Here is a 26,384-nt window from a genome sequence, read left to right on the forward strand (position 1 = left end):
AAAGATGACCCAGTGCAAACAGAGCAGAGAGAAATGTAAGCACAGCCAGAAAAGCTGAAAACCTGTTTCTTTAAAGTTTGAGGAGGATTTCTGTGCAAGCTGGGCTGGGTCAAGGCTGGGGGGAAGCTGATATCTGCCCTTCTCCTCCAGCCCTGCACTCAGCAGGGTAAATAAGGGATTTTTCTTTTAGGGCAGTGTGGGGGAGGGAGAGTATGAACTAAAAATCTCAAAACTTGCTGCACACTAACTTCTGCTTATTACACATTTTAAGGAATGAGATGGTAATGTCCCATTTTTACTTTTACTGAAATTCTGCTTTCTGTTGTTTGTGTCATTAGAAGCTGATGTTTATATCTCTGGATTGAACAGCCACCATAGCCCAGCCATCAAGAGAGGCCATGTCTACGAGCTCCAATCCCACCTGCCTGACAGATTCTTTTTAAGGGAGTAGAATGTAAACACTCTTGCATTAACACCCAGGTCGGTCCCAATCATGCCCAAATATTTGCACCTTGTTGACCTCCACCACCTCTGCTGATACGCCATTTCTGGCCTCGCGTTTCAAGTTTACTGCTTTGAAAAGCAAAACATTGTCGAAATGCAAGGCCTTTCTTATTACCTACCCAGGTAAGCGATGCTGTGGTGGGAAATGATTAGGCATCCCCATTCACATTGAAGTGTGGATTTTAACCAATGCCTCTTAGGTTGTGAACTGCAGCTCTGTGCAAGTTCTGTTAGTGGCTTCATGGAAATCTGAAAGCAGACATGGCACTGCGGTTGATTCAATGCAGTGCTATTGAGGATTGGTGAATTCCCACACTTTCATCTCCAGGGATTCATTGTACTTTCCCTATGGTTTTTCAAATGACATTGACTTGGCTGTCTCCTCCAAAGTATAAGTTCGGGCATTCAAATGGTCTCTGTCCATGGACTGTGGGGTAGTATGGTCATGCAGGCTAAGGTGCTGGATTAAGGTTCCAGTGGGGGTGTGGGTTCAAATCCCACTGCTGCCATTGTCCCTCTTTTAAGAAAACTTTGATTATTATTATTATTATTATTTAAATTTATCACTCACCCCTTCAGTGTTCCCTTTCTGGGCACTGCTGCTTCTTGCCTTGCCTTGTAATGAGTGCTCTTTGCAAAGAGGATAATATTATATTGCATATTTCTGTAAACTGTGAAAACATAATGGATTTTAATATCTTCTGCCTGGTAATAGAAGGTTTAATATGATCTTGAGCAAATGTCTTTATCATTTTGAATTTATTTTGAAGTATCTCATCAGGCCCCTTTCTTTTTGAAAGGCTTTATAAGGAGGGAAAAAAATATATCTGGAACCGTCGGGTCTCTTTGTTCTTGGATGATTAGATCTTGAGATTGTAAGTATTTACATCAGCCCTTCCATACATAGTTTATCTTCCGTTCCTTCATGTTTGCTGTATGTGATGAACGCACACTTGAGAGCACAATATAATCATTTTTAAGAGTGGCATACGTTAATGTCAATCTGTTTATCCTTTCCATCCAATCTAATTGTTAGGGTCTTGCTAAACCAGTGATGGCTAACCTATGACACGCGTGTCAGAGGTGACACGCCGAGCCGTTTTTGCTGACACGCGTAGCGTTTCGGGACTATCGATTTTTTTTTTTTTATCGGCTGTGCCGAGCCTTATTTTTTATCGGCTGTGCCAACCCTTTAAAATTAGTTTTTTGGTATCCCCCCACCCTCCACCCCCCCCCCCCACAATGCCCTCGGGCGCAGGGAGGCGCATGCGGCGCAGCGACAGGCAGATAGGCAGGGCCGTGGTGAGGATCACTTCACCACAGCCCAAAGAAAAAGATCGTGTTGAATGCGCTGATGCTCTTCCTCCTTCCTGCCTGTGCGGCCCCGGAAGTAAACGTTGCCGGAGCCGCGTGGGCAGGAAGGAGGTGAAGCATCAGCGCGTGCAGAAGAGGAGCATCGCTTGCGCTTACGGGCCGCCGCGAATCTCAAATCGCAGCGGCCCGAGAAGAGGAAGAAGCCCGGTAGCAGGGCCGCTGCAGAGCCCATCCTGCGGCGACCCGCGAAGAGGAGGCCCAGAGGTGAGAGAGAGGCTGAGGGTCTGTGTGTGTGTGTGTGTGTGTGTGCGTGTATGAGATGAGTTGAGAGATTGTGTGTGAGGACCTGAATGTTTGCAGAGACTGCATGTGCTTGAGCAAGACAGCATGTGGGAGTGAGAGAGAGCCTGTGTGTGAGAGTCAGACAGCATGTGCCAGTGAGAGACTGTGTATGAATGGTTGTATGAGAGAGAGCATGTGACAGTGAGAGCCTGTGTGTGTGTGTGTGTGAGAGAGAGAGCCTGTGTGTGAGAGTCAGACAGCATGTGCCAGTGAGAGACTGTGTGTATGAATGGTTGTATGAGAGAGAGCATGTGACAGTGAGAGCCTGTGTGTGTGTGTGTGAGAGAGAGAGAGAGCCTGTGTGTGAGAGTCAGACAGCATGTGCCAGTGAGAGACTGTGTGTATGAATGGTTGTATGAGAGAGAGCATGTGACAGTGAGAGCCTGTGTGTGTGTGTGAGAGAGAGAAATGCATCCCTCAAACACACCTGACTGTGTGTTTGAGGGAAGAAGATGGAGAGAAAAGAAACAGAAAAAAAGACAATATAAAAGGAATTGGCAAAAAAAATAAAGGGAAGGTGGAAAAAAAAGCCTGTGACCAACCAATTAGAAAACTAAGATCAGACAGCAAAGGTTAAAAAAATATATATTTTTAGTGATTGGCACATGTAATCTTTGGGAATGTGCAAGAATAGCAACATCCCCAATAGTCATGTGGCAGCAGTGACAGTGGCAGCAGAGGAATGAGAGAGGTTCCGAGGTTGCTGGCAAAAGAGAGGGGGTCTGCCTTTAGTGTGTACATGTGTATGAATGGGACTCTGCCTGGGGGTGTGTGTGTGTGTGAATGCATAGGTGCCTGCCTGGAGGATGGAGCGGGAGTGGTGTGAAAATGAATGGGAGCCTGCCTGGGTGTGTGTGTTTGTATGTATGTGAGGGAGCCAGTGAGTGTGAGAGCATGAGTGTGTATGAGAAAATCCAGGGGAGTAAGAGTTTGTGTGGGAGGGGGGGATGGAGGGGGAGAGAGTGTTTTAATTGAAGATTTAGCAGACGAAATTCAGCAACAAAAAAGTCACTAAGCAGGCAAGGTAAAGAATTATTTGTTTTTGCTTTATTAATAAATACAGTACATATATTAAAATTATAACTTCTTGTTATTAGAGCTACAAATATCACAATTATGGATTTTTCTAGAAGTGACACACCACCCGAGTTATGCTCGGTTTTTTTTATGAATTTTGACACACTGAGCTCAAAAGGTTGGCCATCACTGTGCTAAACTAATGTTCTAGCTCAATAACTTCTTACGATGGCCACCCATCTTTCAACTATACAGAGATGGGATAGCAACAAACTTTTACCAGCATTGGTGGTATAATGGTGAGAATAGCTGCCTTCCAAGCAGTTGACCTGAATTAAATTCCCATACATTGCATCCATTTAGACCTGAAAACACAGTTTTAATAGAAGTCATCCTTTGCCTTTGAGAAATATCAAATCTTTACCCATGTTAATTACAAAGAGTTTGTGAAGATTCTAAGAGTGAGGGAGAGAGTGTTTTATGAATGAAATTTGGCTTTTCTCTTCCTTTCTTTATTCTGTGCTCCTCTTTTCCATCCTCTTTTCCTTCCACAAGATTAACTCTTTTCTCTACCAACATTCATGATCTCGATCATATCATATCGGTTTACAAGGAACAAGGGGTAGGAACATTAACGTAATCAATAGAAGAATAAACCAAAGTTACAAAAAAACAGGGTCATGGGAACTTGGGAGCTGATGTAGCTAGAGGCTATGGTTAGAGGAAGAGAACTTGTCAAAACTTAACAAAGGTGAATTGAAGACGCCTTGAGCCATGTATGGCGAGTTCTGTCTTATTGGCATTTATAAATAAAATTAGATGAAATGAAACAGGCTCAGACCAAGGGTCCATCAATCCCAGTATCCAGTTTCCAAAGTGGCCAATCCAAGACACAAGTACCTGGTAAGTTATTTGTCCTGAGTGATTCACTGCTGCTCTGATTAACAAATAATGGTACCTAATCAAATCAATCACACCACCTTAACACTTCAGTTAGACAGACTGAGTGACTCACTGCTCTCTTGATTAACAAATGTTGGTACCTAATCAAACCAAATCACACTACCTTAACAGCTTTCCACAGTGAGCCACTGAACTTTTCTACCTTTTTACTTAGGTATACACTGCTCCTAGCTTACTTCAAGCTTTTGGCTACCTTTTTTTGTATTTTTTTTAATAATATACAAACACACTAACTTCTGCTTATTACACATTTTAAGGAATGAGATGGTATTGTCTCATTTCCAGGCAGACTTTAGTACTTTACTGAAATTCTGCTTTCTGTTGTTTGTGTCATTAAAAGCTGATGTTTATAACTCTGGATTGAACAGCCTCCTTGCCCAGCCATCAAGAGAGGCCATGTCTGCGTGCAGGACAAAATTAGGATGTGGCTGAAGCGCAGGCAGCACACTTAGAGAGCACATCTGGATGCCCTTGGCATTGTTCCTCAGAGTCCACCCACTAGATCAGCTCCAGTGGCAGCATCCTCTGCTAGTAGAGAAGGGATCAGAGTGGACTTGGAAGATCTGGAGACTTTTCCAAATAAGGGAAGGCCAATGCTTTTGCAAAATGCAAGCACAGTGCAAAGGCACAGGTCCTGGGAAACAAATGGGGCACTTAACTAACACTGGCATGCTTTATAAGCCACAGAAGCAGCAGCCCTTAGGACTAGCATCTGGGGAGTTTGGAAGTGGCAGAAAAGAGGAAAAGTGTTTCCCAATCTGATCCCATGCCCTCAACCCCTTCCATCATTCAGGTAAGAGGCAAGCAGCCCCCTGCCAAACATGAGAAGTGAAAAGCTACGATGGAAGAAATGGAACAGGTTTCAACAGGAATGCCCCAGGACAGGAGAGAAGCAGCAGTCAAAGTTAGAAAAAGGGGCAGTTCTGAAATAAATGCCCTTGATAGTCAGCCCCTGCAGCTGGTAGAGAATGAGGGCTTGAAAATAGAACTACAAGGATAAAAGTGAAGCAAGATGTTTTGAGGATCCTCCACTAGGACCTGAGGTCTTTCTACAAATGCTAATTTACTCTCAGAGAGTAACTGCAGGGAAATGACAAACTTTTGCATTCATTCTGCCCTGTCATTCCAGTTCATATTGCCAAGGATATACTGTTGCAGTCCATCACAGGGGAGGACCACCTCAGGGACAACAGGACTAGTGCAAGACAGTTATTGTCACTGTCTTCTATTGCACTCAACCCTCCTGGATAGCTGTGCTTGCAAGATCTTTGTAGGATTGCTCCCAAGGTGTTCCTAACAAGGTCCCATAACAATGCAAGCATTCACTGACACCAATACAGCTGATGGCTGAACATCTATAAAATGCTCATCCACTGGCCATCACTACTAGAAACATAAACTGGCTCCATTGGGACTTGAACCCAAGACTTTCTGTGTGTGAAACAGATCTGATAACCGCTACAACATGGAACCATTTCCTTGACTGACTTCTTTATTACACTTTCAAACACCTATCCAGTTATTTTAGTATAATGTTTGAATAATTCATAGGATAATCTCCTCAGCCAACATTCACATTCTAAAGTTTTTTACTCTTGGCAAAAAATAGATCTTCCAGGAGCCATCCCTCCTATCATGAAAAATGAGTTTTACTAGAGTCACTGCTGATTTTTTTTTACCACACAAGATGTTGGCTTGGGAGTTTACCTAAAGCTTTCTTATTTCTTCTCCCATAACCATTCCCAAACCTCTTCTGGGGAAGAGGATGTCTGCTATGAATTTACATGAGATCAAGTAGCATGCATAGAAGGAAGGGCATGTAAATCTATTCCATGCACATAGATTGTGGGTATCCTGAAAACCTGACAGGTGGGGTTTCTTCTGCACAAATATGGAACCCATTGCTTTTTCGATATCTAAGTTATCCTTGCACTCAGACCCATGCCTGTTTCTACAGCAAGTTAAAAATGGCTCCACTGGGGATTTAACCCAGGCCCTTCTGCGTGTAAAGCAGATGTGATACCCACTACACTATGGACCCAACTGACCATCATACCCTTGATGCCCAACTAAAGGAAGACTAATTGAACAAGCATCTCAGCTGGAGAAGTGCATTCATTCATCAGTTACTAGTCTCCTAGTATTTTAATTTAATACATTCTTAAGGTTTCTCTTTTTCCAGCTGAATTCAGCTTCCTAGTTCATGGTCCTTGTTATTATGTAACTTTCTTACTTTTCTGCTTTACCTCCACTAATTATAAAAAGTTGTTCCTTTGTTATGTTATGTTACACTGATCTACCCCTGTTCGATGTAAACCGACCTGATATGGTATTTAACCTTGAAGGTCGGTATAGAAAAATGTTAAATAAATAAAATAAATATAAAACAAAATATAAAAATGAAATCAGTGGAGCCAACTCATTTCTTTTTTAGGGTCCAAAATGAGCTGAAGGGGACCCGTGAACTAAAGGAATCCTACTTGTTTCATTTCTGTCAAACAGAATGATTTCTATAAGCAATTAAAGTCAAAAGACTCATGAAAATCAAAGGCATAGCAACAGTTGCAAATGTATGGAGAAAGGTTCATGCACTGTGGAGCGGGCAGGCTGCAGAGAAGGGATGGATTGGCATTCCGTCAAGCAATGAGAGTTATGATGGATCACAGCGGAGCATTTTCCTAGTCTCATACAATGCTGCAGAGCGGGTTACAGTGATGCTGATCTCGAAGAATGAGCATGTCACAGCCTTGCTCTGCATTGTTTCTCTAGACATTGTCTGTGTGAAAGCATAGCTCTGAGCTCTCTCCGAGTTCTTGGTAAGGATTTTGGCTGTGGCAGCCCATTAACACAAGACAGTAAAACAAACCATGGAGGCAGCATGGCATCACAATATCTCTGCATCATTGTAGATTTGTGTTGCTTCGCTTGCTGTTCTGTTTATCCTTTTTCCTGATTGAAGCCTTAGCTACACTTCAGATTAGTTATTTATTCTCTGTATGACTGCCAGTGGGCACAGTGTGGGCAGTGGGGGCTAGGTAGTACTGGGCATAAGCGAGCAGTGAAAGCAGGCCAGAAAGTGCAGCATAACAGGCTGTATTGTGAAGTCTGTCTGTGACAGAAAAATAGTGCATACAGGCAGAGCAGACAGGGTGACACTCACTGTTTGCCTGGCAGAAGGCAAAGTGTGTGCAGTGGGCACTAGGCAGTGGGCATTATAATACCACAGAAAAATGTTAAATTGTTGTTGTAATCTTAACATCCCCGATGACATATATACAATGATGTGAAGGACAGGGAAAGGCAGAGCAGATGAAGTAAATTTTAGGGATGTGAATCGTTTTTTGACGATTTAAAATATCGTCCGATATATTTTAAATCGTCAAAAATCATTAGGGCCACGATACAATAACAATTCCCCCGATTTATCGTCAAAAAATCGTAAATCGGGGTAGGGGGAGGGCGGGAAAACCGGCACACTAAAACACCCTAAAACCCACCCCGACCCTTTAAATTAAATCCCCCACCCTCCCGAACCCCCCCAAAATGCCTTAAATTACCTGGGGGTGCAGCGGGGGTCCGGAACGGCCTCCTGCAATCGAATCGTGTTGTCTTCAGCCGGCGCCATTTTGCGCCGCCATTTTGCAAAATGGCGGCGCAAAATGGCGCCGGCTATAGACGCAAAAATCGATTCGCGGCAGCAGATCGCTCCCGGACCCCCAGGGACTTTTGGCCAGCTTGGGGGGGGGGGGGCTCCTGACCCCCACAAGACTTGCCAAATGTCCAGTGGGGGTCCGGAACGACCTCCTGCAGTCGATCTCCTGCCGGCGCCATTTTCCGTAAGGAAAAACAATTCGCGGCAGGAGATCGCTCCCGGACCCCCGCTGGACCCCCAGGGACTTTTGGCCAGCTTGGGGGGGGCCTCCTGACCCCCACAAGACTTGCCAAAAGTCCAGCGGGGGTCTGGAACGACCTGCAGTCGAATCGTGTTGGTCTATGGCCGGCGCCATTTTCCGCCACCATTTTGCAAAATGGCAGCGCAAAATGGCGCCGGCTGAAGACAACACGATTCAATTGCAGGAGGCCGTTCCGGACCCCCGCTGCACTCCCAGGTAATTTAAGGCATTTGGGGGGGGGGGTTCGGGAGGGTGGGGGATTTAATTTAAAGGGTCGGGTGGGTTTTAGGGTGTTTTAGTGTGCCGGTTCACGATTTTAATGATTTTCACGATACTTTAAACACCCAAACGGCAACGATACGATTCCCTCCCCCTCCCAGCCGAAATCGATCGTTAAGACGATCGAGGACACGATTCACATCTCTAGTAAATTTAACTGTGTTCCAAATTGCACAGTTTTGCACTGGCACCGGCAGGTAAAAACCAAAAATGTAGTCCTGCACTGAAACTGAAGAGGGATTTCTTCTGGACTACTAAAACAGCATGAGCCAGCTTTACGCTAAAGAAACTGGCATATGAGCTTGATGATGTGCCACTGCTGCAGAGTGCAGATAACAGTGAGTGTATTTCTCTCCAATCTTCTGTGCTCAGCTGTTTAGGATACTTAAGAATCCTTACTCATGACACAGTTTTCTTGAAATTTGTCACATTCAATGATGTATTTTGTGCAATGTGGGGATCTGGCTGTCATGACCGATGTCTAAAGAGAGTTTCACCCTTACCATGTATGCCTACCATTCCATCTCTACTCGACCTACCGCCATAATACACATCTTTCCAGGATGTCTTTTCCAAGCAAGCAGCAGACATCTTACCACCACATAGAACCTTTGACTGTGCAATTAACCTGAAGCCTAACCTTGAGCCTCCCAGGGGAAGGATATACCCCCTCTCATTATCAGAGGCTAAGGCCATGTCGGCCTACATCCAAGAAAACTTGCAGAAAGGATTCAACAGCCCTTCTCAATCTCCGGCTGGCGCGGGGGTTTTTTTTGTTGGCAAGAAGGATGGATCCCTCGCCCTTGTATTGATTACAGAGGTCTCAACAAAATTACCATTAAGGATCGCTATCCTCTACCGCTGATATCGGAGCTGTTTGACAGACTCCAGGGGGCCAAGATCTTTACCAAGATGGATCTAAAAGGGGCCTACAACCTGGTTTGAATCCGTCATGGGGATGAGTGGAAAACAGCCTTTAACACCCGTGAAGGACACTTTGAGTACTTAGTCATGCCTTTTGGCTTGTGCAACGCACCATAGGTATTTCAAAATATGATGAATGAAATTCTGCGAAACCTGCTGTACCAGTGCGTGGTGGTATATTTAGATGACATCTTAATCTCTCAAGACCTTCAGACGCATCAGGCGGTTGTGGTAAAGGTACTATGAAGATTAAGAGACAACCACCTCTATGCAAAACTCGAGAAATGTGCCTTTCATCAGGAATCCGTGCCTTTCCTAGGTTATATTGTTTCCAAAGAAGGTTTCCAGATGGATCCTTAAAAGACCAAAAGCATCCAAGACTGGCCGCAACCAACTGGATTAAAGGCACTATGCCGTTTTCTTGGCTTCATGAATTACTATCGTACCTTTATCAAACACTACTCCACCTTAACTGCACCACTCACTGCCATGACTAGAAAAGGGGCCATCCCTTCTCATTGGTCTCCAGAAGCTGTAACAGCCTTTCAAACACTAAAAGATGCCTTCCTAAAAAAAGAACCCTTGCCTTTGCCACCCCAATCCTCGTCGCCCATTCATAGTTGAGGTAGACGCTTCCGATGTCGGCGTGGGAGCCTTGCTGAGCCAAAACAGCGATACCAACATACTTCATCCTTGCTCATTTTTCTCTTGGCGCTTCACTCCAGCTGAGATGAATTATGTAATTGGAGATAAAGAGCTGTTAGCTATTAAGCTAGCTTTCGAGGAGTGGCCACCAATAATGGTTGTAGGGAGCTCAAAACCAAATAATAGTGTATACAGACCACAAGAACCTGGAATATTTGCGTCATACGCAGCAGCTTAACCATCGGCAGGCCAGGTGGTCATTATTCTTCAACTGATTCGACTTCCTGCTCAAATACCATCCTGCGAAGAAGAATGTCTGGGCAGATGCTTGCTCGCGCTCCTTTCAACCCAAGGATTGCCCAATGAACCTCACCACATCATCAACCCAGAGAAGGTGGTCTTGGCAGCCACTCATGCGGTCCGCACTGGGAAATCTGTGGTGGCTTGCTGAATGAGGAAAAAGCTATTGAGATGTGCGCATGACTCTCGTTTGGCCGGTCACTCTGGACAAGCCCGCACGTTAGCCATACTTCAACGCTTTTATTGGTGGCCCACGATGAAGGCAGATGTACAAGCATATGTAGCATCCTGCACTACCTGCATGAGACAGAAACCTCCTGCCGGATGTCCCTGGGGTCTCCTTCAACCTTTGCCAGTGCCTGAAGAACCTTGGACACACATCGCGACCGACTTTGTGGTGGATTTACCACCCTCTAGTGGGAACAACACGATATGGGTGACTGTCGATCGCTTCTCAAAACTGGCACACTTTGTGGCACTGCCTGGGCTAACTTCCACTGCGGAACTGGCTAAACTATTTGTAAAACATATCTTCCGACTATATGGCATGCCTAAGTATATCCTGTTGGATAGAGGCGTCCAGTTTACTGCTAAATTCTAGAGAGCACTTTGCTGAAAATTCGACATTTCTTTGGACCTAACTTCAGCCTATCACCGCAATCCAATGGACAGATGGAGAGAATGAATCAAACACTCAAACACTCCATACATTCGTATGTGAACTCCAGGCAATGCGACTGGGCAGATTTACTTCCCTGGGCTGAGTTCACCCTGAATTCTCATCCTGCTTTGGCCAATGGATCTACCCCATTTCAAATTGTTTATGGTCGCCAGCCGTTACCTCTATTGCCTCTGTCTGTAGCTTCTCCAGCAGCCCAAACCACCGCAGTGGAACTGCAACAACATTGGAGGCAAACTAAAGATCTGCTGCTCAAAACAGGGCAAAAGGCCAAGAAAACATATGAATCTCATCACAGAGTCAGGGCAGGCAGCAATCCAACGGAGTCCAGAGACGAACCAGAAGTCGGCAGGCAGAGATCCAACAAAGACCAGAGGTATACCAGAAGTAAGGGCGCGTGGCAATCCAGCGAAGTCCAGAACAATCCAAGCCAAGAAAAGAGAAGCAATCCAGAAGGAGACGGCAACAGACAACCAGCTACTCACAAGGAGCATGACCTGTTGCCGAGGCAAGGCATTGCAGGCAGGAGCAGGCTTTAGAAGGCAGAAGAACTGACGTCATCAGAAGGCGCCGCAGGATCTTTCTGCCACGGTCCCTTTAAGAACAGTGGAGAGGTGCGCGTGCACGGCTAGGAAGTCGCTGGTGGGCTCAGGTGTTGGCAGCCTGAGCAGCGACTCCAAGCCATGGAGAATTTTGTCACTGGCAGCGGCTCTCCACTGCTGCAAGAGGAGTCGGGACTGAACCGGGGCTGTGCCGGGTGAGTGTGACCGGCCGTGGAACGCCACAGCCAGCAATGCGCAATAGCGGTGAGCGATCGGGGGAAATGTACTTCTAAGGAAGCTGATACATGGCTGCAATAATGGCAATCACAGCAGCAAGAGAATGGGGCCTCAGCAATTTGACTCTGTACAGGCAAATCACCTGGTTATGTATGGCGGGAAAACACAAGTAGTGTTTTGATCTTCTTAATTTTTCTTCCTAAACTATGGAAGTTGACTTTCTGCAATTTGTGCACCTGACTCTTTCATTAATGCTGGCAGTCTTCATTTTGGTTTTTGTTCAGCATTCTCTACTTTTTCATCTCACTGCTCTTCAGGACGCATTTTTTTGGGTTTTGTGCATACTTTGGTCTTCCTTTGGAGGCTGGATCTGGCACTGTCTTATTTGTTTTTTTCTTTTCATTTGCCTCTCTTTCCTGGATGATAACTTTTCTTCCCAGCGCCTCTTTTGTGAAGCGGGCTTGAAATCACATGGCCTCTCTCTCTTGATTTATTTCTGACTGTGACACTCCCCAGGAGCGACTGCGCCATTTTTTTCACTCCTGTGTCGATTTCCTTTGTTCTCTCTTTAGGATTTCTTTGATTGTGTGCCAGGAGTACGCTGTCCTCTGCTGTTTGCCATGTCCTTTTCCAAAGCTACTCTGGTGTGGTGGACCTCGAAGTTCGATGCTGTGAACACTGGACTTTTCTGGACTATATTACTTGCTTTGATTTCTGATTGGCGTCCATCTGCATTTGCATTTGTGGATGTTCTGTTCTTATTTTTTTTTTCTGTTTGTTTTTCATTGGAACCAAATTGGAACCAAAAAGATACCAATAAGGGCTCTGACTTCAGCGGTCTGAGTAACAGTTAAGTATGAAAACAATTAGGTGTGAAAGCTTGCTGGGCAGACTGGATGGGCCGTTTGGTCTTCTTCTGCCATCACTTCTATGTATGTTTCTATGTATTTCTATGTATTTTTCCTGCTCTACCTTTTTCTTTGTGTATTTTCTCTTTTCCCTTTTTTCTTATCTCTGCGTATTGCCAGTGTCAGTTTATGCTACAGTTTCATGCAACTGGCAGTTCTGTGGAGATCTTGCCAGGGTGCTGGTGGTTTCTGAGTTTTAGTTGGGTGATATTCTGGCAAGGTTTTCTCCTCCTGAGTGGGTTTTGGTTACTCTGGGGGTTTGGGTGGGTTTTGAATTTGGATTGGTTTTGTTGCATTACCTTTTTTTTAATTGTAATAGTTTTCGGGTGTGATTGGATTTGGAGCTGCTGGGTTCTCCTCCTCAATCCCGAAGTAATTCCCATCTAGGGGGTTATGGACCAGATTTTTCTTTGAAGCGGCTGCGGGTTTTGTTTTTAAGAGTATTTTGGCACTGTCCTGGAGTTTAGTGGTTTGGAGGTTTTGGGGGGACTTATTGGGTCTTTGGTGTTTGTTTTTTTTGGTACTTAGTATGTGGGGATTTGTCTCCCTGTTTTCCATGGCTGTTTTGTGCTGCGCCAACTGATTTCCCTCTTTTTTTTATATTCTCTAATTGTGCCAGTCCTGGGATAATTTATGTTATATATCTCCAACATATGGGGGTTCATGTCGTGGGTAACTCTGCTCAATATTCTTTTTATTTAGTGGGATAATGAGTAAGGGATTTAACTGTATTTCTTTAAATATCTGTAGTATTTCCTCTCCCATTAAACGTAACGTATTCTGCAGTTCACTAAGCTTGCCAATGCTCAGATTTTGATGTTACAGGAAACTTACCTTACTAAGCCTGAACATGAGAACTTGAAGTTGGGTTGAGTAGGTGAAGTTTATCATGCTTCTTATAATTCATGAGGCAGAGGGGTCTGTACTCTAATAGCTAAATCTCTGCTTCTCCGGATGCCGAGATCTTATTCTGATGCAGGTGGTAGATTTCTCTTACTCGACTGCTCTATCTATGACACTGTCATTACCCTGCTTAATATTTATGGCCCTAATTATGATCACAGGGGGTTCTTCAAAAAGTTAACTGATCAATTGGTCCAGTTTGGGTTTGTAAATCTTTGTATTGGGACTGGAACATATGCCTTAGAAACATAGAAACATAGAAATGACGGCAGAAGAAGACCAAACGGCCCATCCAGTCTGCCCAGCAAGCTTCACACGTTTTTTTCTCTCATACTTATCTGTTTCTCTTAGCTCTTGGTTCTATTTCCCTTCCACCCCCACCATTGAAATATCTAGCTTGATTAGTTAGGGGTAGTAGGGGTAGTAACCGCCGCAATAAGCAAGCTACACCCATGCTTATTTGTTTTACCCAGACTATGTTATACAGTCCTTATTGGTTGTTTTTCTTCTCCCCTGCTGTTGAAGCAGGGAGCTATGCTGGAAATGCGTGATGTATCAGTCTTCTCCCATGCTGTTGAAGCAGAGAGCCATGCTGGATATGCATCGAAAGTGAAGTATCGGACACAATTGGTTTGGGGTAGTAACCGCCGTAACAAGCCAGCTACTCCCCACTTTGTGAGTGCGAACCCTTTTTTCTTCTCCCCTGCCGTTGAAGCAGAGATCCTGGTTTAGATCCTGGTTTAGAGAAAACTTCACACCTCAGTACAGGGGGTGGTGGTTTGGGTGAGTTTCCGGACATCACTGAGGTGCTTGGTCTGTTGGACATGTAAGCATCACCCAGATGAGAAATATTTCACTTTTTATTCACCTCGACACAATATGCATAGCAGAATAGATTATTTTATGTGCACACTCAACTTTTACCCGAGAGTCAAGGACAGTAAAATCCTGACCTGTACTTTATCTGATCATCCCCCTGTCCAAATCTCCATAGACCTTGCCCCTCTTAGATCTCATCCCTTCACTTGGCATTTAATACATCCTTATTTGGGGATAAGTTGAACTTAATGTAACAGGCTTCCCTGTGCAGCTGCCACTGGGATGAGGTCCACCGGTGGCCACATGGACCTCCCTGTCAGCCATCAGTGTCTCTCTTTAGCCCTGCACCCAGGGGCATTGGCCCCCCTGTCCAGCCCCCGGTACACCACTGCCTGCTGCTTCTTCTGCCACTGGTGGACCCAATACCACTGGCAGCACTATGGGCGTTCACTTCTTCTGCCGCCGGTGGGATCCAGTCCACCAGCAGAATGGGCATCTTCCTGTTCCTGATACTGCCCCACCAGGTGTGCCGCCCTGTGTAATTGCACGGTTTGCACACTTGATGGTTCCAAGCTTGTATAAGTGTAGTCATCTCTTGCTAACACAGAATACAGCTCTACAAGTTTTTCTAATGGCAAAGAAAGAGATGGTGTATTTAACCTCAAGCAGCTTGGAACACACAACGTACCTTCCTTAGAGAAAAATTATATCCAAATCATATTACACTATTCCAAGAAAACAATTCACGCTTAAGTCATATTCCCAACTGGGTTACTTTATTATTTTATTTCTTGTTATACTACCTTTATAGTTAAAATCAAAATAGTTTAGAAATTAAACTAGATCAATAAAAAAATCATATAGTACATACAAACATGTTATATACATTGAATCAATAAAAACATATTACAATAAAATAAAATACAAGAAATAAAACATTCTGGTCCAGTTGACTAACACATAATGAAACATGCATCCATGATTCTGTCACCATTGCTTAAACTTATGAATCATTGTTCAGTATTTGCAGATACATTTTTCACGCTTGCAAACATATTCATGATTACTATTTGCACTGCTATATTAAGGAAGTTTCAGGGATGGGCCACTGAACAGTTTACTTGTATTCAAGGTTTCTGCCCTAGAAATTACTTTTCTGGCACAAAGGAGCCTTTACTTGGAATCTGGACCCTCTGTGCAGTGAGATAGCCCAGCAGGAGATCAAAACTCACTTCTGACCTACCAGCATTGTCAGGATTGAAAACGAGGAAACTTTATTGGCAGGACAATTTGTACATTTTATTATAATAGATTTCGTCCTCCGTGACATCATCAATGTGCGCCGGGCAGGAAGAGGAGGAGGAGGAGCCTTTTCTGTTTCTAAGGGGAGAGCCAGCAAGGAAGGTGAAAGAGAGACTTCTGTCCTGCAGTCTTCGAGTTTCAGTTCCTTCTTTCCCCCAGCAGTTAAGCAAACACTCAGCTATTCCCCAGCCAGCGATAGAGCCCCCAATTCAGTTTCACTCCTAAAAGAAGCAAAAGCAGAGAGGAAAATGCCTGCGGGAGCTTCTGCTCAGGTAGGAGATTGTCCCCAACTTCCTGCCCTCTCTGTACAAACACTGCTGCAGCTTTCTAACCTGGGATATTTTAGAGTCAGTCCTGGGATGCCTGAAATAAAACATTACTACCTACTTGATAATTTCCTTTTCTTTAGTGAGGGCAGGACAATTCCCACGAGTGGGTTATGTACCTCTGCCAGCAGATAGAGGAAAAACTGATGTCATGGTCATATAGTCCCGCCCCGATATTAGCCCGTCAGTATTCCCCGTCTCCAGCAGATGGTGGCCATGCATTTCCCTTTGAAGGATTGCCTTTGAGTAAAAAGAAGAAAGAAGTTGAAATATCCGACAGACATGTCTGTGTAGCACTTCTTGCCTCCTGAGGCGATACCGGGGCTGAGCTCAGGTAAAAGTTTTTTACTTTAAAAAAAAATAAATCAATAAACTGAAAAGGAGAAAGGGTCTATTACCTCGGCATTCAGCGTCCCACTCACTTCTCTGTGGAGTTCTGTGAGAGGAGGTAGTGCAGGCACAGCGGGTTGAACCCTTGTTTGGCTAGGCCCCACTCCCAGGCTTTTTGGCATGAAGGTTGCGTGGTGATTTTGCACAGTTTTGCTGCATGCTTGTGTGTCCAGTTTGGGCGTTCATCCTTCTGGATGCACACCTTGTGCTTCCAGTTTAGGCATTGTTCCCTTGTGCCTGGTTTGGGTGTCTGGTTGGATGAGCGGCCTAGGTGTGTCCACTTGTATGCACATTTTTGTGTGTCCATAAGAACATAAGATATCCCACACTGGGTCAGACCAAGGGTCCATCAAGCCCAGTATCCTGTTTCCTACAGTGGCCAATCCAAGTCACAAATATCTGGTAAGTATCCAAACATTGGATAAATCATAAGCTACTATTGTTTATTAATTACTGTAATAGCAGTTTCTGGATTTTTCTTGTAGGAACTTATCCAAACCTTTTTTAAACCCAGTTACACTAACTGCTGTAACCACATCCCTTGGCAATGAATTCCAGAGCTTAATTATGCATTGAGTGAAAAATAATTTTCTTTGATTTGTTTTAAATGAGCTACTTGCTAACTTCATGGACTTCTTCTATTATCTGAGAGAGTAAATAACCAATTTACATTAACTTGTTCAAGTCCTTTTATGATTTTGTAGACTTCTGTCATTTTCTATCTCAGTCATCTCTTCTCCAAACTGAACAGTCCTAACTTATTTAGCCTTTCTTCATAGGGCAGCCATTCCACGCCCCTTATCATTTTGTTTGCTCTTCTCTGCACGTTCTCCTTGGTATGGTTAGGCATTTTGGGTGTGGCTTATACGTACGGGTAATCTAGGTGTGAGCCTTTGCCAGTCTGCACGTTTACAACCATGGCTTTTGTGGCGAAGAGGCCAAAGCGATTATCCATTTGTGTTGTATGCCACATCAAGGCTATTCAGTCAGAGCTTTCTATAAGCTTGGATGAGTGCTGCTTGGATGCTTGGGGAGATTTACCTCCTCCTGATTTTGCTGATAGTGGTCCATCTCCTCAGTCTAAGGGGAGTAGGTCCGAGGAAGACATGATGGGGGTGTCCCCACCCGTGATCGGTCCATGGACAGAGTCATCAGCGGACACTAACTCTCACAATGTCAGGTTCGAGTCTTTGGGGCCTGGAATGGATGGTCCTTTTCCTGGGTAGAATTCTTCCAGGGATTGCAGACTTTTAAAGGGCTAGTCTTCTGAATCAGCAGTACCTACTACAGTAGATCCATGTGCTAAGAGTGCTCATCATGTAATGTACCACCATCCCGGTAGAGAGAGGTGTGGCACTGAAAGATGCTCAGGATAGAAGGATTGAGATTTTTCTAAAAGAAGTCTTTGATCTGGTGATGATGAATTTACAAATTGCTTCTTGTTGTTCCTTGGTAGCTTAGGCTACCTTGTGTCTTTGCCAAGAATCTGGTAGCACTGTGTCTGATCTTGGATCTATGGTGGAACTGGGGGCAACCTTCTTAGCTGATGGGGCTATGACTTAGTTCGCACAACCACCAGAGGAACTGCTTCGATTATTGCAGCCAGGGCGTCAGCTGTGGCTGTGCAACTGGTCAGTGGATACTATTTCAAAGTTCAGTCTTAGCAAACTGCCCTTTCCTAGCGTGTAGCAGATGGACTCAGGACCAATGGGTATAGTGTACTCCTGATAGCAGTTGGAGACGGATCAGATTTCAATCTGACTTCAGCACCTAGTACATTTACCCCTGCAGGAGGTGCAGCTCTTCAGTATTTTCTGTCTCCATAGCAGTTAGGGACTATCTGCACGCTCTCGCAGTGTTAGATCCAACTCAAAGAAGAAAACCAAAATTAAGGGAAAAGAACCTACCTCTGAAGACGAGCTCTGCTCTCCTGCGGTGATACCATCGGGTCCCTCCCCCAGTTGAGCTTCCAGAGGTGATGTTTGTGGTCCCTTGGAGGTGAGCCTCGGTCTGGCGGCTGTTTCGGAGCGTGGACCTAGCCCCCGATCCTCGGGCGCGGCTGAGAGGCAGCGGGTGCACCCTCGAGCGCGGCGGTGAAGGTATTTGCCCTCTCCCCCCGCAGCCGGAGACTGCCCGGAACGAAACTGGGAAGCGCCGAAGACAAGGTAAGGTAGAAATCTTCTACTTGAATCCGGTCTCCGAGGATCGAGGAGGAGCACAGGTCACCGTCCGAGACCAGTGCCACCGGGTTGATCCACCCTAGCAGGGCCAGGCCCCGGTTATTTCCAAGGGTCTACCCACGTGAAGACCCTCCGGGGTGGTCGCCATATTGCCCGCGTGGTCGCCGTCGCCATCTTGGCCCTGTTCGTCGTTCGGCCCGAGCGCACAAGTCTAGCTAGGCGCACAATTTACATGTGCCCATAGAGTTACACGCACATAATCCTTGTGCGCATAAGTTATACGCACAAGGGCCGGGTGCACAAGATATACGCGCTCCGCACGCCTATCGAGTTGGACGCATAACTACGACTTGGGTGCACATCTCCGCGCACAACCCACACGTATGTCTTAGGCGCACCGGAGCGCATAAGGGTTTACGCGCCGATAGCCATGGCACCACCAGAAACAGGGGTAAAGGCTCAAGGCCTCTGGCCAGCATGCCATATCAGAGCCGCACAAAGCGAGGAGGCCAACACCCTGTGCACTCAGTGCGAGGAGGCCCTGGGAGATCCAGCCCACGGCCAGTCCCACCCAGGACTGAGTAATAGCTCCTCAGTGGGTACCCCGGACCTAACAAATCACAGTGGGACACCCCCTCAGACGGGGACACCCAGGGAACCAGCGCCCCTCAGCTTGGATCCAGCTTCTTATCTCATGGGTCGAGTTCTTCAAAGGGATAATGCAAACTGAACCTCTGGCTGATCAGCCACATTCTCTGCCAGAAGACCTTTATGTCCCAGGCCCTCGAGACCTAGGCAAAGGTTTCCACCGCCCAGAAGCTCCACCTTTGGGGACACGGACAACTTTGAAGAGGAAGCCGAGCCCCTAGAAGAGGGGGAACTACGCCTGGTGACAGAGCCTCACCGAACCATGAGATGCTTCTTCACTAAGGACGAGCCACCTGACCTGGTCACCCACCGTCTGAGGGAGCTCGCTATCCCGGGCCCAGGTACTTCGGGGGAGCCTAAGCCGAATCCCCTACTGGAGGGCCTCCGCCAGATCTCCCATCATTTCCCTCTGTTACATGCCGTCCAACAACTAATTGACCTGGAATGGAATGGAATGCTCTTGCAGTGATATCTGACAACGCCACAACAGTGGCCTACATCAACCGACAGGGGGGACCCAGAAGCCAATAGGTGTCCCTGGAAATAGACCCCGTAATGGCGTGGGCGGAAGCAAATCTCCAGGACATCTCCACCGTCCACATCGCCGGGAAAGACAACATCACGGCGGATTACCTCAGCAGAGAAAGCCTAGACCCGGGAGAATGGAAGCTGTCGTCCGCAGCGTTCCAAATGATAGTGAACCGGTGGGGGGCACCAGACATGGACCTTCTAGCAAACCGGTCCGACGCCCAAGTACCCAGGTAAGTCAGCCGCAGGCGGGAACCTCAGTCCCAGGGGATCGATGCAATGGTTCAGACCTGGCCACTGGGGGCTCCTTCATACGCCTTCCCGCCGTGGTCCCTGCTGGGCGCAATCATTCACAAAATACAGCTACACAGGGGACTAGTTCTTAGAAACATAGAAATGACTGCAGAAGAAGACGAAACGGCCCATCCAGTCTGCCCAGCAAGCTTCATACATTTTTTTTCTCATACTTATCTGTTTCTCTTAGCTCTTTGGTTCTATTTCCCTTCCACCCCCACTATTAATGTAGAGAGCAGTGATGGAGCTGCATCCAAGTGAAATATCAAGCTTGATTAGTTAGGGGTAGTAGGGGTAGTAACCGCCGCAATAAGCAAGCTACACCCATGCTTATTTGTTTTACCCAGACTATGTTATTCAGCCCTTATTGGTTGTTTTTCTTCTCCCCTGCCGTTGAAGCAGAGAGCTATGCTGGATATGCGTGAAGTATCAGTTTTTCTTCTTCCCTGCCGTTGAAGCAGAGAGCTATGCTGGATATGCGTGGCCCCAGACTGGCCAAGAAGACCGTGGTACGCAGATATGAGAAGACTACTGGCAGGGAACCCCCTACCACTGCCTCCACACAGAGACCTGCTACAAGAAGGTCCGATACTCCACGAGGTCCCAGCTCAATTCTCTCTTACGGTTTGGCCATTGAGAGGGCTCGTCTGAGAAAGAGTGGATACTCGGGGGCTGTAATCGACACCCTACTCTGAGCACACAAGTTCTCCACATCGTTAACTTACATAAGGATTTGGAGAGTATTTGAAGCCTGGTGCGAAGACCACACATCAAGCCACGCTCATTTAAGGTTCCTGTGATCCTGGAATGCTTACAGAACGGGCTACAGAAGGGACTGTCCCTCAATTCCATCAAGATACAGGTGGCCGCATTGTCATGCTATGGCTCCAAAAGAGAGGGCGACAGCATAGCTTCTCACCCGGATGTGTCACGCTTCCTGAAGGGAGTCAAACACATCCGCCCACCACTAAAGTGGCCGTCACCTCTGTGGAATCTCAATCTTGTCCTGGATTTCCTAGAAGGGACCGCCTTCAGACCCCTCCGAGGTCTGTCCCTCCGCCTATTAACCTTAAAGACTGTGTTTCTGCTGGCAGTTTGTTCAGCCCGCCGCATTTCGGAACTACAAGCTCTGTCTTGCCGCGAGCCATTCCTCAGGCTCACCCCGGGATCCATCCAACTAGGCACGGTTCCTTCGTTCCTCCCTAAAGTGGTTTCACACTTCCACCTTAACCAGACCATCTCGCTACCATAGACGGATGACTTGAGGAATTCGGAAGAAGCTCGTACTTTGACACCTCAACATCGGCAGACTCCTAGCCAGATATCTGGAAATGTCGGAAGCAGTACGAAAAAGGACCACCTTTTCGTCCTTCACAGCGGGAAGAGACAAGGGGAAGCGGCCTCGCGGGCAACCATAGCCCGCTGGATCAAAGAAGTCATCAAGTCGGCCTGCGTAGAAGCAGGCAAACCACCGCCTCTACAGGTCAAGGCCCATTCTACCAGAGCCCAGGCAGTTTCCTGGGCAGAAACTAGAATGCTGTCACCTGCCGAGATTTGCAGGGCGGCGACATGGTCCTCTATCCATACCTTCTCCAGATTCTACCGTCTGGATGTTCAGGCTCGAGAGGACACGGCATTTGCAAGGGCAGTACTAAGTGGGTCACGGGCAGCCTCCCACCTGGTTCGGGAGTAGCTTTTATACATCCCATTGGTCCTGAGTCCATCTGCTACACGCTAGGAAATGGAGAAATTACTTACCTGATAATTTCGTTTTCCTTAGTGTAGACAGATGGACTCAGCATCCCACCCTTGGCTGCATGGGTTTTCAAATGATTCAAGGGTAAGCCACGTTTTCACTTACCTAGGACATCCACCATGCCGGGTGTCGACGCTTTCCGGTTGAGTACACTGGCAGTCTCCAACTAGAGTCAATCAACCAGTTCAAGTTAATCAAGTTATAGTGTTTAACCAAGTTATGAAGTTATTCAAGTTAATCAATTAGTCAGTCACACATATATCCACAATGCTTTTCGAGGAGAATACTGAAGAGCTGCACTTCCTGCAGGAGTATATGTACTAAGGGCTGACGTCAGATTGAAATCTGATCCGTCTCCAACTGCTATCAGGAGTACACTATACCCATTGGTTCTGAGTCCATCTGTCTACACTAAGGAAAACGAAATTATCAGGTAATTTCTCCATTCAAGGGCTCGCTTTTGTTTAGCTGTAAATTGGAAAAAATGGCAAGGAAATGGGGGGGAAACCCAGGTCCCTCGATTGCCAGAGGACAAAAAACCCATTGCTGATCTTTTCGGGCCAATGGCCTCTCTTGAGACTACTGGTGTTTTCGGCCTTATAGGGAGGTCCTTCCCAGAGGTCCTTCCCTTCCGCACGTCTCGGTCCTTTCGCCCCTGAGGGCCATGAAAGCTTGCAGGCTCTGTAACTGGAGCCCCTCAGTATTCCCAATACCTTGGTATTTTATAGTTTTAAAATTTTAGATAGATACACTTTTTTATAATAGAAAAATGGGAAAATATATTTTTTTATCTATTTTATCTATTGTTTTTTATTGTGAACCATTGAGATGGATTATTCCATGCAACGGTATATAAAACTGTTTAAATAAAATAAATATAAATGTTTGTGGGTTCACCTGTTGGTGCAGGAGATAGGGGGCAGCCAGTCCCGTTTTTATCACAGATGGTTCCAGATTACTTCAGATCAATGGGTTCTCGAAGTAGTTAGGGATGGCTATGCTCTAGAATTTCTTCGCATTCCTCCATATGTCTATGGTCCCTCCATGCAACTTCCTCTGATGAGGGTAGACGTGGAAGCAATGATACAAAGGCTGTGGAACCTGAAAGCGGTGATTCCCATTCCCAAATCGCAGCAAAATACAGGCCGTTATTTCAATAATTTTGTCGTGCCCAAGGAGGAAAGGCCCATACTGGATCACACGGGAGTCAACCAACATTTACGAGTCATGCGTTTCCAAATGGAAATGGTGTGCTCTGTCATAATGGCAGAACAAACAGGGGAGTATCTCACGTCTCTGGATCTGATGGAGGCATGTCTCCATATTTCCATCTGTCGGGAATATCAGTGGTTCCTCTGGTTTGCTATTATGGATCGTCATTTTCAATTTCAAACCTTGCCTTTCAGGCTAACCACAGCACCCAAGATCTTTTCCAAGGTCATGTGGTAGCGGTGGCTCTCCACAAGGCGAGCATTCTAGTTCACCCTTATCTGGATGTCTGATTGATTAGAGCCAAGACCGTAGAAAAGTGTCTTCTCGCTTCCCGCAGGGTGGTTTCCTTGCTACAGGAACTAGGCTGGGTGGTGAATCTGTCCAAGTGCCATTTGCATTGTCTTAGATCCTGGAGTTCGATTCAATACAAGACAGGGCACAGTATTTTTGCTGGAGGCTCAGTTCCACACTTTGATTGTGAGAGTTCGATCCCAGCGGAATTCTGTTCGTCTGACCATGTGGTCTTATCTGCAGGTCCTGGGGTTGATGGCTGCCACATTATAAGTGCTTCCCTGGGCAAGGGCAGATATGCACATATTTCTTGGAGTCCGCAGTCACAGAACTATGCGGTGAGGCTGATCCTCCTGTTAGAGGTGAGATTTCAGTTGAACTGGTGGTTACAGGCGGATCATCTCAGGAAGGGAATTTTCCCTGAAGATGCCAGATTGGATCGTACTCATGACAGATGCATGCCTTTGGGGCTGAGTGGGCTCACTGTCTGGAGTTGATGGTACAAGAGCACTGGAATGCAGCAGAGCAGCAGTGGAACATCAACGGACTGGAGACATTAGTGGTTCTGTTAACATACCTCAGGTTCGCTGAGTGTATAGAGGCTTGGGCGGTCTGGTTAATGTTCAACAATGCAACGACGGTGGCTTACATCAATCATCATGGTGGAACCAAGAGTTAGCAGGTATCGCAGGAGATAAATGCAGTTCTGGTGTGTGAGGAGCAGTATTTTCTAAGCATATCTGCCTCTCACATTGCGAGAGAGGGCAATATCAGAGCTGATTTCCTCAGCAGGAGAGACTTGGACCCAGTAGAATGGGAGCTGGCAGACGAGGCCTTTCAGCTCTTCCGGAACCACCGGGGCCTACCGGATCTAGACCTGTTGGCGACCTTCAACAACTCAAAGGTTTCATGCTGCTTCAGTCGCAGGCGGGACCCAAAAGTGATGGGCATGGATGCTCTCGTTAAGGAGTGGCCATGCGGCTCCCTGCTCTATGAATTTCTGCCTTGGCCTCTGATGGGCAGGATGGTCTAGAAGATTGCGAGTCAGGCCAACACCGTTCTTTTAGTAGCACCAGATTGAGCTCAGAGGAAAAGGGTAAACAGTGGAGTGCCTCAGGGATCTGTACTTGGACCGGTGCTTTTCAATATATATATAAATGATCTGGAAAGGAATATGACGAGTGAGGTTATCAAATTTGCAGATGATCCAAAATTATTCAGAGTAGTTAAATCACAAGCAGATTGTGATACATTACAGGAGGACCTTGCAAGACTGGAAGATTGGGCATCCAAATGGCAGATGAAATTTAATGTGGACAAATATAGGGAAACATAACCCTTGCTGTAGTTACACGATGTTAGGTTCCATATTAGGAGCTACCACCCAGGAAAAAGATCTAGGCATCAAAGTGGATAATACTTTAAAATCGTCGGCTCAGTGTGCTGCAGCAGTCAAAAAAGCAAACAGAATGTTAGGAATTATTAGGAAGGGAATGGTTAATAGAAAGGAAAATGTCATAATGCCTCTATATCGCTCCATGGTGAGTCCGCACCTTGAATACTGTGTACAATTCTGGTCGCCACATCTAAAAAAAGATATATTTGTAATGGAGAAGGTACAGAGAAGGACAACCAAAATGATAAAGGGGATGGAACAGCTCCCCTATGAGGAAAGGTTGAAGAGGTTAAGGTTGTTCAGCTTGGAGAAGAGACGGCTGAGGGGGGATATGATAGAGGTGTTTAAAATCATGAGAGGTCTGGAACTGGTTGATGTGAATCGGTTATTTACACTTTCGAATAATAGAAGGACTAGGGGGCATTCCATGAAGTTAGCAAGTAGCACATTTAAGACTAATCGGAGAAAATTCTTTTTCACTCAACACACAATAAAGCTCTGGAATTTGTTGCCAGAGGTTATGGTTAGTGCAGTTGGGTTCCAAAAAGGTTTGGATAAGTTCTTGGAGGAGAAGTCCATTAATGGCTATTAATCAAGTTTACTTAGGGAATAGCCACTGCTATTAATTGCATCAGTAGCATGGGATCTTCTTAGTGTTTGGGTAATTGCCAGGTTCTTGTGGCCTGGTTTTGCCTCTGTTGGAAACAGGATGCTGGGCTTGATGGACTCTTGCTCTGACCCAGCATGGCAATTTCTTATGTTCTTAAAGGCCATGATACACTGATCTCCAGAAACTTCTGGCGGGCAGTTCCTTAGGCTACCGTTGCGGAAGGATCTGTTATGTCAGGGGCCGATTGTGCACGTGGATCCGGGTCAGTGTGGCTATTGAAAGGGCTTGGTTGTTGAAGTGTGGAGTTTTGCCTTCTTTAATTTCCACTCTACTTTGGGCCCAGAAATGTTCTACTTCTCTAGCATATGTTAGAGTTTGGAGGGGCTTTGAGGCCTGGTGCTCTGAGTGAGGTACTCAACCGCTTAAGGTGGATATTCCTTCGATTTTGGAATTTATGCAGAATGACTTGCTTAAGGGTTTGGCCCTTAACACATTGAAGGTTCAAACTGCAGCCCTAGCTTGTTACAGGGGGAGAGTCAATGGAGGGCCTTTGTCTTCCCATCCAGATATGTCTCATTTCTTACAGGGAGTTAAGCATCTTTGCCCCTTGTTGCTTCCATTGCCTCTGTGGGACCTTAACTTGGACCTTGAGTTCTTGGCAAGTCTGACTTTTTGACCGCTGCGTCCTCTTTCCTTATGGTGATCTTCCTTGAAGACCTTTTTTCTGGTGGCAATCTGTTCAGCATGCTGTTTCCTGCCATGAGCCTTTTCTCCATATGACTACAAGTGTGGTTCAACTTTGGACTGTGCCCTCTTTTTTTTGCCAAAAGTGGTTTTGGAATTTCATTTGAATCAGTCCATTTCCCTGTCTGCCTTCGACAGGGATAGAGATTTATTTATTTATTTATTTAGCATTTTTATATACCGACATTCTTGTATCCGATACAAATCATACCGGTTTACATTAAAAACAGAGTATGCAGGAAAATAGGTTTCCTAAGTCAAATACATTGAACATATTTAATAAACAAAGGATTACTAAACACTATGAAAAAGGTTAATTAACAAAGGAAAACTTAAGGGAATTAAAATAAACTTAGCACAAAGGATTACACGAAGGATGATGAAGTTGAGTACCGTATTTTGCATTCTTTAGAGGTCAAGCTTCATTTGCTGCAGTAA

General features: G+C 45.8%; 1 protein-coding gene across 1 annotated transcript in view; it reads left to right on the plus strand.

Moving 5' to 3' along the window:
- Positions 1-26,384, plus strand: part of LOC115083202 — a 164,796-nt gene that overhangs the window by 85,199 nt on the left and 53,213 nt on the right. Inside the window, 2 exon segments of the mRNA XM_029587007.1 lie at positions 8,490-8,509; positions 15,581-15,843. Coding sequence (XP_029442867.1) covers positions 8,490-8,509; positions 15,581-15,843 — 283 coding nt within the window.

This window comes from Rhinatrema bivittatum, chromosome 2, assembly GCF_901001135.1.
Source record: "Rhinatrema bivittatum chromosome 2, aRhiBiv1.1, whole genome shotgun sequence".
NCBI classification, from domain to species: domain Eukaryota; kingdom Metazoa; phylum Chordata; class Amphibia; order Gymnophiona; family Rhinatrematidae; genus Rhinatrema; species Rhinatrema bivittatum.